Raw genomic sequence first — 15,686 nt, 5'->3', positions numbered from 1 at the left:
GAACCGGGCTGAAGTGGCACCATTATCACTTTGGTCCTGAATCAAAAAGATGATTTTGTGCATTGACCAAGTAGATTTATCTTGGTTAAACCATTTGGGAGAAATTGCACTGCAGACATACATTAAAGCTCCCAAGTTTTTGTGATGTATGTTTTTCATGAGCAAGTCAGAGTAAAGTATGTGTGTCAGCATTGCTTTTTTGGGGAGTTTAGTTGAGTCTCATGTCTTGTCGTTTAATGTAGAACTAAGCAATGGCATTGTATACTCTAAGTACATCATGTGGCTAACTCTTATGTAGATTAAATTGCTGCTTTCCTCCATGGAAGGATCTGCTTGTGTTATTCAGATTATTCTTGTGGCTCATCAAATTTGTGCACTTTCTTCATCAGTGATTCTTGATGACTTTTCCCCCTTTTAGTTTCAAAGACAAACCTTGCAGTTCATGAAGACAAGAACAGAGTTCCATATGTCAAGGTAAAAAACATTCCTTTAGATACAGAAAAACCTTTAGAAATTGTTCTGGTCTAATGATTGAAAATGGTTTCTGTGAATATGTTTTATTTTTAAAATTTGCATGCTACCTTTCTTCAGATACCATCAAGATAGCTTGACAAAAACTGTGCATAGCACTAAAAAAAAATTACAGAATACATAGATGATTCCAATACAGTGCAAGCAGCTTTATCTCCTCTTCCTGCACCCCTCCCTTGCCAGATCTGCTCCAGAGAATTCCCCAAGCCTTTGGAGCAGATTCTGAGGATGCATGGGGTGAGCTTAGGAGGAGATGAGTTCTGTCATGCAAGTGAAAGTCTGCAATGTGAGTGGAGCAGCAACTTGGGGCACAACCCCATGTATAGAATCGAGGTCATAAAAGCAGTCATACCATTATTTAACTACTGGAGCCAACAAAACATACATATTACCAAAAAGAAAATCGATGGATAAGAAATTCTAGGTGGTATCCAGCTAAGTCATGACTTACTTAATTAGTTTATTGGTCTATTCAGAATGTGACTCATTCAAATACCAGCCACCTAAATGAACCCTTCAAAATATGGTAAAATAAAAAAGACTGCAATCATTTATGTTCCCAGTGAATTTTTTTTATTTCCTGAGAAAAGACCTTATGTAGGTAAATTTGGACAACTTTTCTCATACACATACAAACACACACACATCCCCCAAGCAATTGTCACAAAATAATTTGCTGTTTTTTTGTGGTACAGTGGATATTCAGATTCAATTACTTAGAAACATTTTTTTCCCCTTGTGCTGCTCTGAATGTTATCTTTAACAGTACTTCAGTAAGCCTCTCTTACACTAGAGAATGGAAGGGAATAATTTCTCATCAACCGAGAATTCTAACCGTAAAAATTCAAGCAATGCTTTTCTGAAATATTAATGGACTTTTGCCATTTTTGCTTCGTTTTCCTCCTTTTTAAATGGTTTCGTTTTGTTAGTCATCCTATTGAAATGAAACATTTGCATTTAATATTAATATTTAATAAATATGGAAGACACTAGAAGGAAGTATTTTATTCTCAATATTCATAGAAGGGAATGGTGTTTTTAGGTTCATGTTCCAGGTGTCAGGGAAGTAAAGGTCTTTTTCAATCTTTATTATTCAGAACTCGGTCTGTTAGCCTTCTGGAACTGCGTATTAAATTGCACTGTAGAAACTGCTCTTCTGTTGTTATCTGGTATGTTTTCTATGGTTGTGTCCAACATAAATTTGAGGACAGAATTTTGGCCTTGATTTGGGCCAAGTATATTGACTATTGCTACAAGTTCCTTACCTCTCCCGAATTCTCTTTATCTGACAAGTGCTGAATTTGAATTTCTAGGGCTGCACAGAAAGGTTTGTCTCTAGTCCTGAAGAAGTTATGGATGTAATTGATGAGGGGAAAACAAACCGCCATGTAGCTGTTACAAGTAAGCATTTATGTACTGCTAACCCTGTAATTAGGTTTTAACTAACTGCAACCAACACCATGCTAAAGTTCCAGTCAATGTTGTTGCATCACTGCCTGCTATAATGCAAAAAAGGTACAATTAATATGTGATTAGTCTCTTTGATTTTACTCTGCTTTCTTATGCCGGAGTTCCTAATGCATAATGGTAAAATATATTACTATTTTTGCAACTTGAAAGACATTTTGAAAATTATGATTAACATTTTCACGAGAGATAATATTTTAGGTCTTTAAATTTAGAATATACCGAATGAACTCCTACCTTGTTGTTGATAAATGATAGTTTTTTTAAAAAATAATAATTAAAAATCCTGTAACTTTTTGTGTTATTTAGCAACCATGAGTATTCACATTTATAACTTGTGTAAAATGTAGCCAAACTCAAGTGTTTACAAATATGTGGCAGCTGTTTTTGTGAATTATAAGGCAAACAATGTTGCTCAGATTTAATGCAATGAGCAACAATTATGTTGCCTAGCATAGTCATAAAGCCTCTAGTACAATGAGTGAAATTTAGCCACCATTAAACTTTGTGGGTTTTTTTTTTCTTTAAATGTGCTCAGTGTAATGGGAGATAGCCTCATCATTCTGATGACTGCACAGCTTTGTGCCTTAATTAGTGTAGAATGGGTTTTTTTGATACATAAGTGTTTGTAGAACCATTTGTGGTTCACTATCAGTAGAACAGAGAATACTTAATTTCACAAGGTTTCCACGATATTATTTTTTCTAAAGTTAGCTTTAAGCCTCCACTTGTTACTTTCTTTGATTTGCATTATGTTTTTCTTTCTGGTTGCAATCTATTTTGATATCTTGTCACCCATGGTCTAAATTGTTTTTAGTTTGTCCTCCAAAAATGGTGAATAAGCTGTGATCTGCTTTAGATGTCTCTTGGACATACAGTGGTACCTTGGGTTACATACGCTTCAGGTTACAGACTCCGCTAACCCAGAAATAGTACCTCGGGTTAAGAACTTTGCTTCAGGATGAGAACAGAAATCGTGCAGCGGCGGTGCAGCAGCAGGAGGCCCCATTAGCTAAAGTAATGCTTCAGGTTAAGAGCAGTTTCAGGTTAAGAATGGACCTCTGGAACGAATTAAGTTCTTAACCCGAGGTACCACTGTACTTCCCACTGCAGAAAAGCCTTTAGTTTATTCAAAATGGTCTTACAATATCTCACACTTGGTTGTTGTGACCGGACCCAGGAATAAAAAGGCAAGACGCAAGTGATGACTTGAACTAGGGTCACATTTTCCGTATAATATTTGCAGGGGGAATTAGAAGAATGGGAAGCTAGCTTAGGTTCATCCTTGGGCAAACCCAACCCTGCCAATTCCAAGGCCTTGCTGCCCCATCCCCTGCTGGGCCCCACAACTCTGGGCAGGTGAACTTCAATAATATTCCATATCCAGGCTAAGGGCCCCACAACTCAGAGCGGTTGAGCTCTGGAAATGCTCTTCACCTTCAAAGGTGCCTAAGGGTGCTCAGTTATTACCTTATCTGACCTTAACCTTTCCATCAGCTCCCTGTTGACAGTGCCAAGTTAACCACAAAACCAAGTCATTCTATTTAACAGCACTGACCCCTACCCCCCCTGAAATCCAATACAGAGTAGGTGAAGGGACCTGCTTGACTAGGTTGCAGGCAGGCAAAAAATTACTACAGTCATACCTTGAGTAACAGACGCTTCAGGTTGCATTATTTTGGGTTACGGACCCGTCGAAACCCGGAAGTACCGGAACGGGTTACTTCTGGGTTTCGGTGGTCGTGCATGCGAAGATGCGCCGAATCACAACCTGTGCATACGCAGACGCACCTGCTGTGGGTTGTGAACACTGTGGGTTGTGAACGTGCATCCCATTCGCAACCCGAGCATCCACTATACTCAGGTCTGAAGTGCCTGGTGAGCCTATACTGGAATAGAGGGGTGGGCCAGAAGATGGCCAAAGAGTCTGTCAAGGGCATGGCCAAGGCTTATAACCGTGGGTGACTATGCTCCTCAGATACTCGTGCTGTGTGTGGGTATCTCCAAGCAGTTAAGTTCCCCCGCCCACATCATGGACTGGTCACAACAACATTCCCATATGTAGCACAGTGTGACTGGTGGGAGCAGACTTTTGTTTACTTTCTCTTGTGGTCACAAAGTGTTTTAACTTGGAGGGCTTCTTGTTGGCTTGTCTTAGCCCATTAGTTATTAATAACAACCCTCACGGCAAAACAGGTTTTTGAAGAGATGCATAATATTTTATATAACACCTCACTGAATTTTCTTTTTCGTAGACATGAATGAACACAGTTCTAGAAGTCATAGCATCTTCCTAATTAATATCAAACAAGAGAATGTTGAAACAGAAAAAAAACTCAGTGGGAAGCTTTATTTGGTAGACTTGGCTGGGAGTGAAAAGGTAACAGAAGTACCTTATTACTCTACATAACGTTATTGATTTGTTAGTGGTGCATGATGGTGGTAGCTTTATTTCAACTCCTAACTAGTCCTTTTGAAGTCACTGCATGATTGTCTTGTATACAAGAGGGGCCAGAGAATGATCTGGAAGTAGAGGACACCATTCTGTTGCAGCTAAGCAAATCTGCCTCTATAAAGGGCCAGAATGGTCACTGAGATTTCATATGAAAGCTGCTTTAAGGTCTACAAGGGAAATTTGAATATAAGTGAAATAACATTTTTTTTTTATTAAAAACCCCCACTTGTATGTTGCATTTATATATGATTAGCAAAGAAAATAACTGTTACAAGTGTTATAAAAACTTTGTAGCTTTGCAAACTGATAACTTCTCTGGCTGGATGGGGTAAAGCTACTTTGAAGTGTTTAACCTTTTTCTTATTTTGCAATGATCAGAATTTGAGCTCACTGAGCAATATCTGCTCTCTGACAGGTCAGCAAAACGGGTGCAGAGGGCTCTGTTCTTGATGAAGCCAAAAATATTAACAAGTCTTTGTCTGCTTTGGGCAACGTGATCTCAGCACTAGCAGAAGGAACTGTAAGTAATTCATACTTTTTAAAAATAGGGACCGTTTGATGGCTTGGTTACTTTCCCAGTTCTCTACCTCTTGGTGCAAATTAATAATAGATTTTCACCTTAAACTCAGAGGAGAAAAGGTATCTATCCCCTTCCCTCCCACCCCCACTTTGCCAGCTGGCAAGAAGTTGTTTTTTTGTTTGTTTTCTACTGCAGGAGCTTTTAGCTCCATATTTAACTAGTGACAGATCAGATGGCAATCTGTTAGAAATTATATGAACCTGCCTTAGCAATATGAAAACAGTTTTACATATTCTAGGTTGACTTACTTTTTACTTATTGTCATCCCTTTTAAGCAATTGTGTGTATTCTGATCCTGTATCATCCTTTTTAATTAGAAAACACATGTCCCCTATCGAGACAGCAAGATGACCAGGATTCTTCAGGACTCCTTAGGTGGAAACTGTAGAACCACCATTGTCATCTGTTGCTCCCCATCCATCTTCAATGAAGCAGAAACCAAGTCTACTCTAATGTTTGGGCAGAGGTGAGCAGGTGCACCTGTCTCTTGGGAGAGATTATGGGTTGGATCCACTTGTGTCCCTCCTCTGACACAGGCTCTTTAATCTAGCAAATGTGTTCATTAGAAGAATGGGAGCTGAGTTATGGGCAGAAGTGAGGCCAGCCAATTATGGCTGGATAAGAAAACATTGCTGGGGTTAGACTTGGCATCTTCTGTCAGCAGACAACAATGATATTGCAGTAGTTCCATGATAAGGCACTCAAGAATAAAATTGCATATGCAGCAAAAGAACTTGCTTTGTGCTTAATTTTCTGCATCGGTGCTTTGCTGGCTCATAGCCTGATGTGGCTCTATTGATCTTCCAGTGACTGCGTTGATGTGGATAATGTGCATAGCTTTCCTCACAGTAAATGTGCAGATCAGATAAGTGATTGTAACTGGACATATTAAAAAAGCCTTTCAGAAGGCTTCACTTCTGATCTTTAAACCCCAGTAGTGCTACTGGAAGCTTAGTAGTATTTGTATCCAAAGGTTTTGGTATAGGGCAGGGGGAAGATTGTTGTAAAGAGCTTGGATGTGACAGATTATTGCTCAGATGCAATAATTCAGGCGGCCTAGTCTCCATCACACTTGTCTTTTCTTGTTTGTTGACTGGGTCCTTTTCTGCATTAGCATTTATTTATTTTTAATAAAAAGGATGGGATTTTCATTTGGAAGTCATATCCATTTTGCAGCAGACTGAGCCAACATAGTGTGGTATAGCCTTGGCTAATGAGAGCTATGATAGATGCTACATAAATAATGAATTCAGGGATGCGTGTGTCAGCCATAAAACTGGAATCAAATGAGTACATTTAAGTCTTGCTATGCTGGGGTTGTTTAAGGGGGCGGGGGGAGGAAAAAGAAAAACAGTGCAATTTGGTATCAGCGGAACAGAGTTTGTCATTTCTCTTATTAAAAACAGAAATGCCAGCCGAGACTGGTAGGAAAAGAGAGACTCTGAGGAAAACTTCAAGAAGGAAGTACAAGCCAGTTATCCAGAAATAAAGACTTATGTGGCTCACCCTGCTGTTAATGATGCAAAAGAAATATTAATATTTCGTTTTCCAGGAGAAAGATTCTACATTTGCTGCTGTTTGTATTTATTATTTTGCAGTGCAAGCCTGTACATATCTACCCAGAAGTACGTTCCATTGAGTTCAGTGGAATTTACTTCCAGCTAAGTGTGTATAGTATTACAACTTTCAGACCACAGAGAAGTTAATAAGATTAATGTCAGTGCTTGTTTGGTGCATTATTGTATTTCTGTACAGAGCAAAGACCATTAAGAATACAGTCTCTGTGAATCTTGAGCTGACTGCTGAAGAATGGAAGAAAAAATATGAGAAGGAGAAGGAAAAAAACAAGACATTGAAGAATGTTATCCAGCATCTGGAGATGGAACTAAACAGGTGGAGAAATGGTGAGAAATAACTCTGTTGTCAATTATTAGGCAGCTGTTAAGGTATTAAATTAAAGAAGCCAAATAGTTGCAATAAAATAAATTATGATACACTTTACTGTCCGTTAAGGCTCTGTTACAATGATGAATCATGTTCTTCTGTTTGTCTGCACAGACCTATTCAACTTCAGTTCATCCCTAAACACAGTCCTGGTTCAGGACGTCACAATGCTGGCTTCCTAAACCATGGTTTATAAAGCTGGGAACCAACATTCGGCCGACACAGTCCTCCCCTGTGGTCTGCCCTCTCCTCCTCCTCTTGTATAGCTTTGGTGTGGAGAATCCTGGCTTGCTTTACATCAGAGTTCTCTTGTTGTCTGAAAAAGGAAGCTCTGGTTTAACTGACTAGAATATTAACAGAATGTCTCTATTTTCAGGCAGAATGTTGGAGGGTATGGGATGTAAGCAGGAAATATTTACAATTTATGCCCTGTTTCCTTAGGCCACTAGCTGTCACACCCAACTTTAAAATGATAAAGTGTACGTGTTGCAGGGATGGGATTATTCACAGAGATTGCTCATCAATAGACTTGCAATTGAGAGGAAGGAAAATTGCAAATGGAACATTGTGCTGTTGCATTCTTAACTTAAAATGCTGAAACTATTAATTGAGAAGAAAGTCCTATTGAAAACAGTTGAATCTGAGTAACCTTAACATGCTTGTCTGCTCATTAATTCTATTGAAATGAGTGGGACTTACTCCCTGGTAAGTGGAGTTAGGATAGCAATCTAACAGAGAAATGAAATGAGAGTCCACAAAATGGTTAAATAATGCCACAATTCCATGCAGGTATGATAACATATGGTTCAGGTTTTAATGAATGAACTCCATTTGTAGGAATTTAAAAACTTGGGGTGGTATCCAACTGAATGGTCCCACTAGCTCAAGAACTTTAAGCTTTGCATTGGAACTTCATCTCCTCACACGACAACCCCAAATCTGAGGGCAGGGAAACTCTATTGTGTAGCTTAAAGTCCTTGCACTTTTTTTACTTGGATACTGCCCTTGATGAGTTTTATTTTATTCACCACCATGTCGTCATTCTGCTTATATGTTTTTCTCTGTTGGACAGAAAACTATTAGACCTACAGATTGATAATATAGAAGAAGTAAATGCTTCACTACTTAAAAGAGCAATACCAGTCTGAGCAACAATAAGTCTGAAATCACAAATAAATATTATAAATATTATAGATACATTATTATTTTTATTTTGTCTGATGTTGTTAGCCTCCATAGTAGCATACAATGTGTTGTTGAGGGAGAAGGGCTTCAATTGCAAAAGAATTCTCTCTCCCCGCCCCCCCATAACCCAGATATGTGAATATTGCTTGTGTGTTACTCAGCTGTGAAGGGGGGAAAAAGAATATTCTTTTTGTTTTATTATACCCGCCCATCTGGCTGGGTTTTCCTAGCCACTGTGCTGCCATATGACAGGCAAGAGACACATATGGGGTGGGTTCCTCGTATATTGTTAGTTTAAAAAATAAATATAACAAAAATGAAATTACATATACCAGGAGCTAAGGTTAATTTTGCCAGGACAATGTAGCAGTAAATTATTTTCAAGCATGAACAGGGAGCTTTCCCCTTCACTGCTGAGTAGCCACCACCACCTGCACACATCTTGGATAGGCAGGGAAAGCTTAAAGGGCAAAAGATAATGACATTTGCAAATATATACCAGAGATGGAGAATGTATGGCTCTCCAAATTTTGTTTTGCTATTATTCCCAACAGCCCTGGCCATGGTGGCTGGGACTAATAGGAGCTACAGCCCCTGACATCATCATCATCATCATCATCATTACTACTACTACTATACCACCACAGGGACACAGCTTTGCTTTACACTTCTGCCATTTAAAAAACTAACATTGGGAGCAGCCATTCCCGCCCCCCCCCCGCCCAAGGCATTCTACCGATTGCCACTGTATACACTTGTGAAAATGATAAGCAGCTTATTTTCTTTAGTAGCAGAAAGCACACACTAGAACAAATTCTGAGATTGTTTGTGCTTAATTAAACCTGATTCTCCTCTTTCCTTTGAAAGTATTTGTATCCAAGACACTTGCAGTGATACAGACATGCCACTCTAACTTTTCTGGTGCTTTCAAAAATAGCAACATAGCCTCCAGAACTGCTGCCCAACTGTAAAGAGACAGGCATTCTTCTCTAGTGTGTCACCAGAACTGCCTGTAAGTGAAATATTGCAGAAGAAACCTTGGAAATAGACCAACTTATTTCAGTTGGCCTAGCAGAAAGTGGTTCGCAGGATTGTGGTAGGGTTTTCCGCCCAATGTGTAAGAAAAAAGGGGGGGAAACCATATAGGAAAAGAGATAGCAGGCAATAAAGGATCTTAAATAAATCAGGATTGGCTAAATAATTTTTTTTTGCTTTTTTGAGGCTGCCCATATAATTACGCAGCTGCATATTGGATAATGTGGAGTGCAAAGTACTATCACCTTTCTAATTGCATTTAAGGTTAGAATTGGCAGAAGGGCTGTGCTTTCCCCACCACCTTGGCCTTTTTCTGTTTGCAGCCTGCACTTTTTGTATCTGTGGGTTGGTTCATGCAAGGCTTCAACTGTGTTACTTGAGGTTTCCCACAGGCATCCGGCCTGCCACTGTGAGAACAGGATGCTGGGCTAGATGGGCCATTGGCCTGATCCAGCAGTCTTTTTATGTTCCCATAGTAGTGAGGGCATGGCATTGTGCCTCCCTACTCAGTCTTCTCAAAATTGTTGGTATGTGCTAAATGGATTGGCCATGAACGTTTTTTCTTCCCGTTCCAACATTCCATTCAACGTGTGAACATCAGGCTGAACAGGCATGGCCAGTGGGAATGTGTGAGAATCTTCCTCACCGCACACTCATTTTCTCTGTGTGAATCAGCCCTTGATCTTGGGTAGTTGGAGCATCAGAGCGGGAGAACATTGCCAAGACTTCAGCATTTTCAGAATGAAAACAAGCATTCTGTTTTACATTTTCCTGGGGTGTGGACTGTGAAGTAGTGGCTATTTCTTAGGTAGGATTTTAACATTTAGGTTTAAATGAGAATGTTTAAATGAGAGCCAGTGTGGTGTAATAGTTAAGAGCGGTAGTCTCATAATCTGGGGAACCGGGTTCGTGTCTCCGCTCCTCCACATGCAGCTGCTGGGTGACCTTGGGCTAGTCACACTTCTCTGAAGTCTCTCAGCCCCACTCACCTCACAGTGTGTTTGTTGTGGGGGAGGAAGGGAAAGGAGAATGTTAGCCACTTTGAGACTCTTTAAAGGAAGTGAAAGGCGGGATATCAAATCCAAACTCCTCCTCTTCTTCTTCTTCTTAAATCCTTCACTACAGACTGCAGCCCACAACTCACATTCCCCCCCCCCCCCAGATAGAACTTCAATATATAGGGAACAGCAATTCTGTTGCTAATAGTAACATAAAGAGCAATTATTTCTGTGCACTCTGGATAAGAGGAAAATAAGGTAATTTTGGGGGTGGTGATCATGTCAGACTTCAGTGAGCTAATGCTTATGGATTCACCCCCTGCCCCCCTTATTCCAGACGGCTGCAAAGAATTTCAGTTTTAATTATGAAATGCAGAGAGGGCTGTAGAGGATTTTTTTATATAAAAAAAATTATTTAAATACCTATAAAATTATTAATTATTTAAATACCTATAAAAAGTATTGAAAATTTTGTTTCATAATTATAGGCCCCTTAAAAACCACATTCAGTTCTGTTTCTAGATCTTTTAGTGAGTCAGTCCTCTAAAGGTTAATTATATTCATTACTGAAGCAAACACAAAATTCTTAGTCGTAATATGCACTTGTGATTTAGCACTTGACTTAAAATATTGGATTTTTGAACACAAGTATGCTCTCTTTCCAAGACAGTTGCCGTTCATCATAACTGGGCATGTTTGCTACTGCAGTTATTTTTTTGTTCTGCCCCTGTTTGTATTAGGGTGGGGCAGAGACTTTAGTACGGAGAACAGGTTTCACCATGAGACTTTTTGAATATACTCAATGTTAACATTGCAGAGTAGATGACTGTTTTTAAGAGCTTTTCTCACTACCTTGATATAGCTCATAGTAACCAGATGTATAGGTTCTTTGGAGGAATAATGAAATGTGGTCTGAAACATGGGGCTGGCAGGATGACTGTATATCTACTCCACCATAGTTCTGATTGCTACTTCTGACAGCGTATTTATGATCCTTAAGGCAAACTGATTTGTTTTTTAATTCAGCTGGTTCTGAGAGACCACTAGGCATGGAGGCCTGGAATTATAAGGACTGCAGATTTAAGTCACCAAAGGACATTGAAGATTAAATATTGATTCCTTGCTTGTTTGGACTTTTTGTATTATCACTGATTGTATTGAGATGTGTCTGCAGGAGAGGCTGTTCCTGAGGATGAACAGATCAGTGCTAAGGACCAAAAGAATTTGGAGCCATGTGACAATACACCCATCATCGATAATATTGCACCTGTTGTTGCCAGTATCACAACTGAGGAGAAGAGGAAATACGATGAAGAGATTACTAGTCTCTACAGACAATTGGATGATAAGGTTTAGAAATTATTTCCTTTCAACTTATTATGTCTTGACAACTACTGTAGATTTTGTTTAGAGAGTGTTTTTTATTCATCAAAACCACCACATGCTTTGAAGTGTGCAAAATAGAAAACTGATGGTGTAAAATCTCACAGGTTTTGTGGTCATTACAATTGAAAAATGTTAACCGAACTCCATTCCTGTCACTGCCATATGTAGAGTTATGCAATTTGGAGGTGCCAGACCCCTCTTGAATCCCTGGGTCCATCAGTTGTTAAAAATGTAAGCCAGGCTAACTTTCTATGCTGGGGTAATCACCTAAGTGATGGGCCATTAAGAGAACAATAGAAAGGTGATGGGCCATTGAGAGTGCAAAGGAGAGGGGGTGATTTTATTGGCACGTAGTGCAGGTATAATTATATATTGCACTGAACACTCTGAAGTTCTTTCTTGATTTTGGATAAATGTTCAGGAATCTACAGGAAGCACATGCTTCTCTTTATCTCTGCAAAAGCAAGAGCTTCTGCTAGGGAGGGGGAAACAATTTGTTTTAAACAACAAACAACAAAGGAAAATAATGTATGTCATACCCTATATGAAACAACTTGGGTGCTTTACACTGTCAGCAGTTTTATTGCATGAATTCTCACTTAATAAAGTAAGGGAATTTTTTGTTATAAATCTGTAGTGTATTTATATAAAATGGCACTGTTACTAGAAGCAGATTCCAATTTCAAGCAATGTTTACAACCACATTGTGCAGGTGATTTAAAGAAAGCAGGATGAAGCCAGTTACAGTTTTGTGTCTGCTTTGAAGGATATTTCTTTCTTCTGTAGAATATTTATTTCACTCCAATACTGCATCCATTTTGTGTTGGTTTCAAGTTTTAACAAATGTAGAAAAAGGGGAAGAAGCTCCTGATAGTGTTTTTTTCACCTATTGCAGGATGATGAAATCAATCAACAGAGTCAATTGGCAGAGAAACTAAAGCAGCAGATGTTGGATCAAGATGAGGTAAATATTAGCCCAAAGCATATTATTGTGATATAATTATTATGACCTTTTAAAATGGGCATTTCCCTATATCTTCTCCCTGCCCCACCATCCTAACCCTTACTTTAAACCTAATTCAACTGATGTTTCATTTGCTATTCATGGGTTTTGTTTGCTATTAGGCAGAAGCTCACCCTTTCCTCAGTTCATCTTGCTCTGCGACTTGGAAGATGTTTCTTGTTGTTTTTTTTAAAAGAAAATGATGCCCATACTAATAAAGTGCTACTAGCTTTAAAAATAGGAATCAGTAACACTGGAGACCCCTTGGTCAAATCCAGACCCCACTGAGAAATTCCAAATGTAGCCTTCTGGTTGCTAACCTAGAGACATCAGTGGGTGGAAATTAATGCACTAGACCAGGGTTAGAGACCCTGTGTCCTTCGATATATACTCCCACCAGCCTCAGCCAGCATGACCAGTAGTCAGGGATGATGGGACTTGTAGTCCAACCACATCAGGTGGGCCACAAGTTCTCCATCATTATACTATGCTCCTCAAACAGTCTGCTAGGAAAACCAGCTGTTGACCAAAAGCGTAAAACCTTTGCCATTAATTTTTGTAAGGTGGCACTCTGTTCTCTGCTTAGGAATGGAGCGTGCTTTTGCTTAATTTTGTTCCCTGTTTACTGTATTCTCTAGTGCTTTCTGCCGTTCTTTGTGATGAGCTCAGTGATAGATGGGCTTCAGGGTGTCTGCCTTAATGATGGCTTTCCTTAATTAGCCAGCACACTTATTTCTGGCTGATTAAGCTAGCAGATTCATTGCTAGCATAAGTGTTACAAAAAGGGGAACATGCTGTTCTAATATCTTTCACATTCTAGTCCCACTGATTAACTTTTTTGTGCATCACAAAATCATTTGCTGGGACTAAATAGACCGTATGTTGAATGTGAATGCCTTCATTTTTTAAATTGCTAAACCATGTGGGTTAAAGTTTTGTGTATATGTAGAAGCTAGATGTAATGGATATGTTGATGTGGTCTGCTTTTTAGTCCGTTATGTTCACTTGGCGTGATCACAGTTCTAACCCTTATTTTGGACAGATATTTAACATTGTGCTGATTAATTCTTTTGATATCTGCCCGTTTTGCAAGGATAGCTTATTGAAACATTTTTAAGCTTTGTAACTGGAATACATGGCCTACTATCCCAGAAATGCCACTTTCTATAATTTCAGATAGGATTAATACAAATTTGTAGGCTTATCTTTACCTCCTTCTGGCATAGCCAGTGCTTTAAATGCTCATAGACTCCGTGGCTTTCTATAACAAGTGTCTCATGTGTTGACGAGTAGGTAAAAATATAGGAGGTATTGTGTTCACAGGTTAGATGCACATTCACAAAAATACATGGTTTGACACATAATGAACTATTTATGTCCAAAAGACCTTTTACAAACTTCTCCCATCTTTTTTATTGGACCATAACCTTTTGAATTATGGAGGAAGTGTTGGCTTTCTACAGGGGTGGGCAGGCTAAAAGCTTCTCACTGGGTGGTTCTAAAGTGCTGAAGATTGCTCTCAGTGTAGGGATGAATCAGAAGGGTGTGATCAGTTGGGAAGTGGGGAAAGTTGGATTTGGCTTAGTGGGGTTGATGGGAGTGTTGATGAACAATGACTGGAGGGTATCACATTGAGTTGGTGGACCACGTATCTGTTCTTATTGTTTTTTATGTATGCTGCCCAGAGTTACGGGGCTGCAGAGAAATATAATTCGTAAATAAAAAGAATTTTTCAACCTACTCATGGACTGTTATATGTGAGCAAGCAACATTCTTGCTTCTGTTGTTGCGGAGTATCATGCAGTATACTAGAATTCTTATAAAGCCAGAATTTCAGTTTGTTACTCTTAAACATGTTATAATTTATTCTATTAATAATGGCCAAATGGAAGATTCAGAAGAGTTGGGGCAGTTAACAAGCCTTGCTACTCTTCTGCTCTCACTGAGATGTTTCAGCGATTCCTTCCCACCCCCACAACCATCTCCTGTTTCCAATTCTATTTCCAATGTCCGGTTTATGCCGTTTTCACTCACATTGCTTATGTCATAATGGTCCTTTAACCCAAGAGTTACACAATCTTAATGTTTCCATCTCTTTGTAGCTTTTGGCTTCCACTAGGAGAGATTATGAGAAGATCCAAGAGGAACTCACTCGTCTCCAGATTGAAAATGAAGCTGCGAAAGAGGAAGTGAAAGAAGTTCTTCAGGCTCTGGAGGAACTGGCTGTTAATTATGACCAGAAGTCGCAGGAAGTGGAGGACAAGCTGAGAGCTAATGAACAGCTAGCTGACGAACTTGCACAGAAAACAGTAAGAACAATCCTCCTCTGTGTGTGTGTGTGTGTGTGTGTGTGCATGTGTGTGCATGTGTGTGCGTGTGCGTGTGCATGTGCATGCATGTCTACATGTACATCATTCTGGAAATCTGGAAATGCATTCTAGAATCAACAATGATATCTTCCTAATTTCAAGAGATTGTGGGTTTCTTAAACTAGCTGTTCAAACATAAGATGTGCAGCTTGATTTTATTAACGTTTACTCAGCAGTGCGTACTACTGAGTCCAGTGGCCACTATTGTTAGGTAAGTATGTGTAAACTTTCACCCAGTTCATGTTCATATTTGTCTGCACTTCATGCTGTTATATTCTGAGATAGACTGAGGTAGAGTGCTATTGCCACCACAAAGTTCACTAAAATACCTTCAAGTCTTGATTTATATACCGTATTTTTCGGTCTATAAGACGCACCAGACCATAAGACACACCTAGTTTTTGGAGGAGGAAAACAAGAAAAACAAGGAAAAAAAATATTCTGAATCTCAGAAGCCAGAACAGCAAGTGGGATCGCTGTGCAGCCTCTTGCTGTTCTGGCTTCTGGGATAGCTGCACAGCCTGCATTCACTCCATAAGATGCACACACATTTCCCATTACTTTTTAGGAGGGAAAAGTGAGTCTTATAGAGCAAAAAATACGGTATATTTTTTAAATGTCTCTGTCTCTTTCCTCTGTATGCTGTTACATTGCTTCTTTAGCTTCTGGCAATCTTTTCACACCCACATCAAGACGCAGCGCAGTAGTCCTATAAAGTGCTGGGCTCATATTC

General features: G+C 39.3%; 1 protein-coding gene across 3 annotated transcripts in view; it reads left to right on the top strand.

Moving 5' to 3' along the window:
• The window catches only part of KIF5C (kinesin family member 5C), a 312,660-nt gene that overhangs the window by 273,780 nt on the left and 23,194 nt on the right, over nucleotides 1–15,686 (top strand). For all 3 annotated transcript variants that reach the window (XM_083407424.1, XM_083407423.1, XM_083407425.1), the window contains 9 exons: nucleotides 419–474; nucleotides 1,845–1,932; nucleotides 4,254–4,378; nucleotides 4,869–4,973; nucleotides 5,351–5,499; nucleotides 6,789–6,937; nucleotides 11,370–11,545; nucleotides 12,477–12,545; nucleotides 14,687–14,893. In XM_083407424.1, the coding sequence (XP_083263550.1) occupies nucleotides 419–474; nucleotides 1,845–1,932; nucleotides 4,254–4,378; nucleotides 4,869–4,973; nucleotides 5,351–5,499; nucleotides 6,789–6,937; nucleotides 11,370–11,545; nucleotides 12,477–12,545; nucleotides 14,687–14,893 (1,124 nt within the window). The remainder of the gene's footprint in view (nucleotides 1–418; nucleotides 475–1,844; nucleotides 1,933–4,253; nucleotides 4,379–4,868; nucleotides 4,974–5,350; nucleotides 5,500–6,788; nucleotides 6,938–11,369; nucleotides 11,546–12,476; nucleotides 12,546–14,686; nucleotides 14,894–15,686) is intronic.

The sequence above is a fragment of the Podarcis tiliguerta genome (genome assembly GCF_965153285.1).
Source record: "Podarcis tiliguerta genome assembly, chromosome: 1".
Lineage (NCBI taxonomy): Eukaryota > Metazoa > Chordata > Lepidosauria > Squamata > Lacertidae > Podarcis > Podarcis tiliguerta.
Note: the sequence above shows the minus strand (reverse complement) of the source record. Positions and strands in the feature narration are given on the sequence as shown.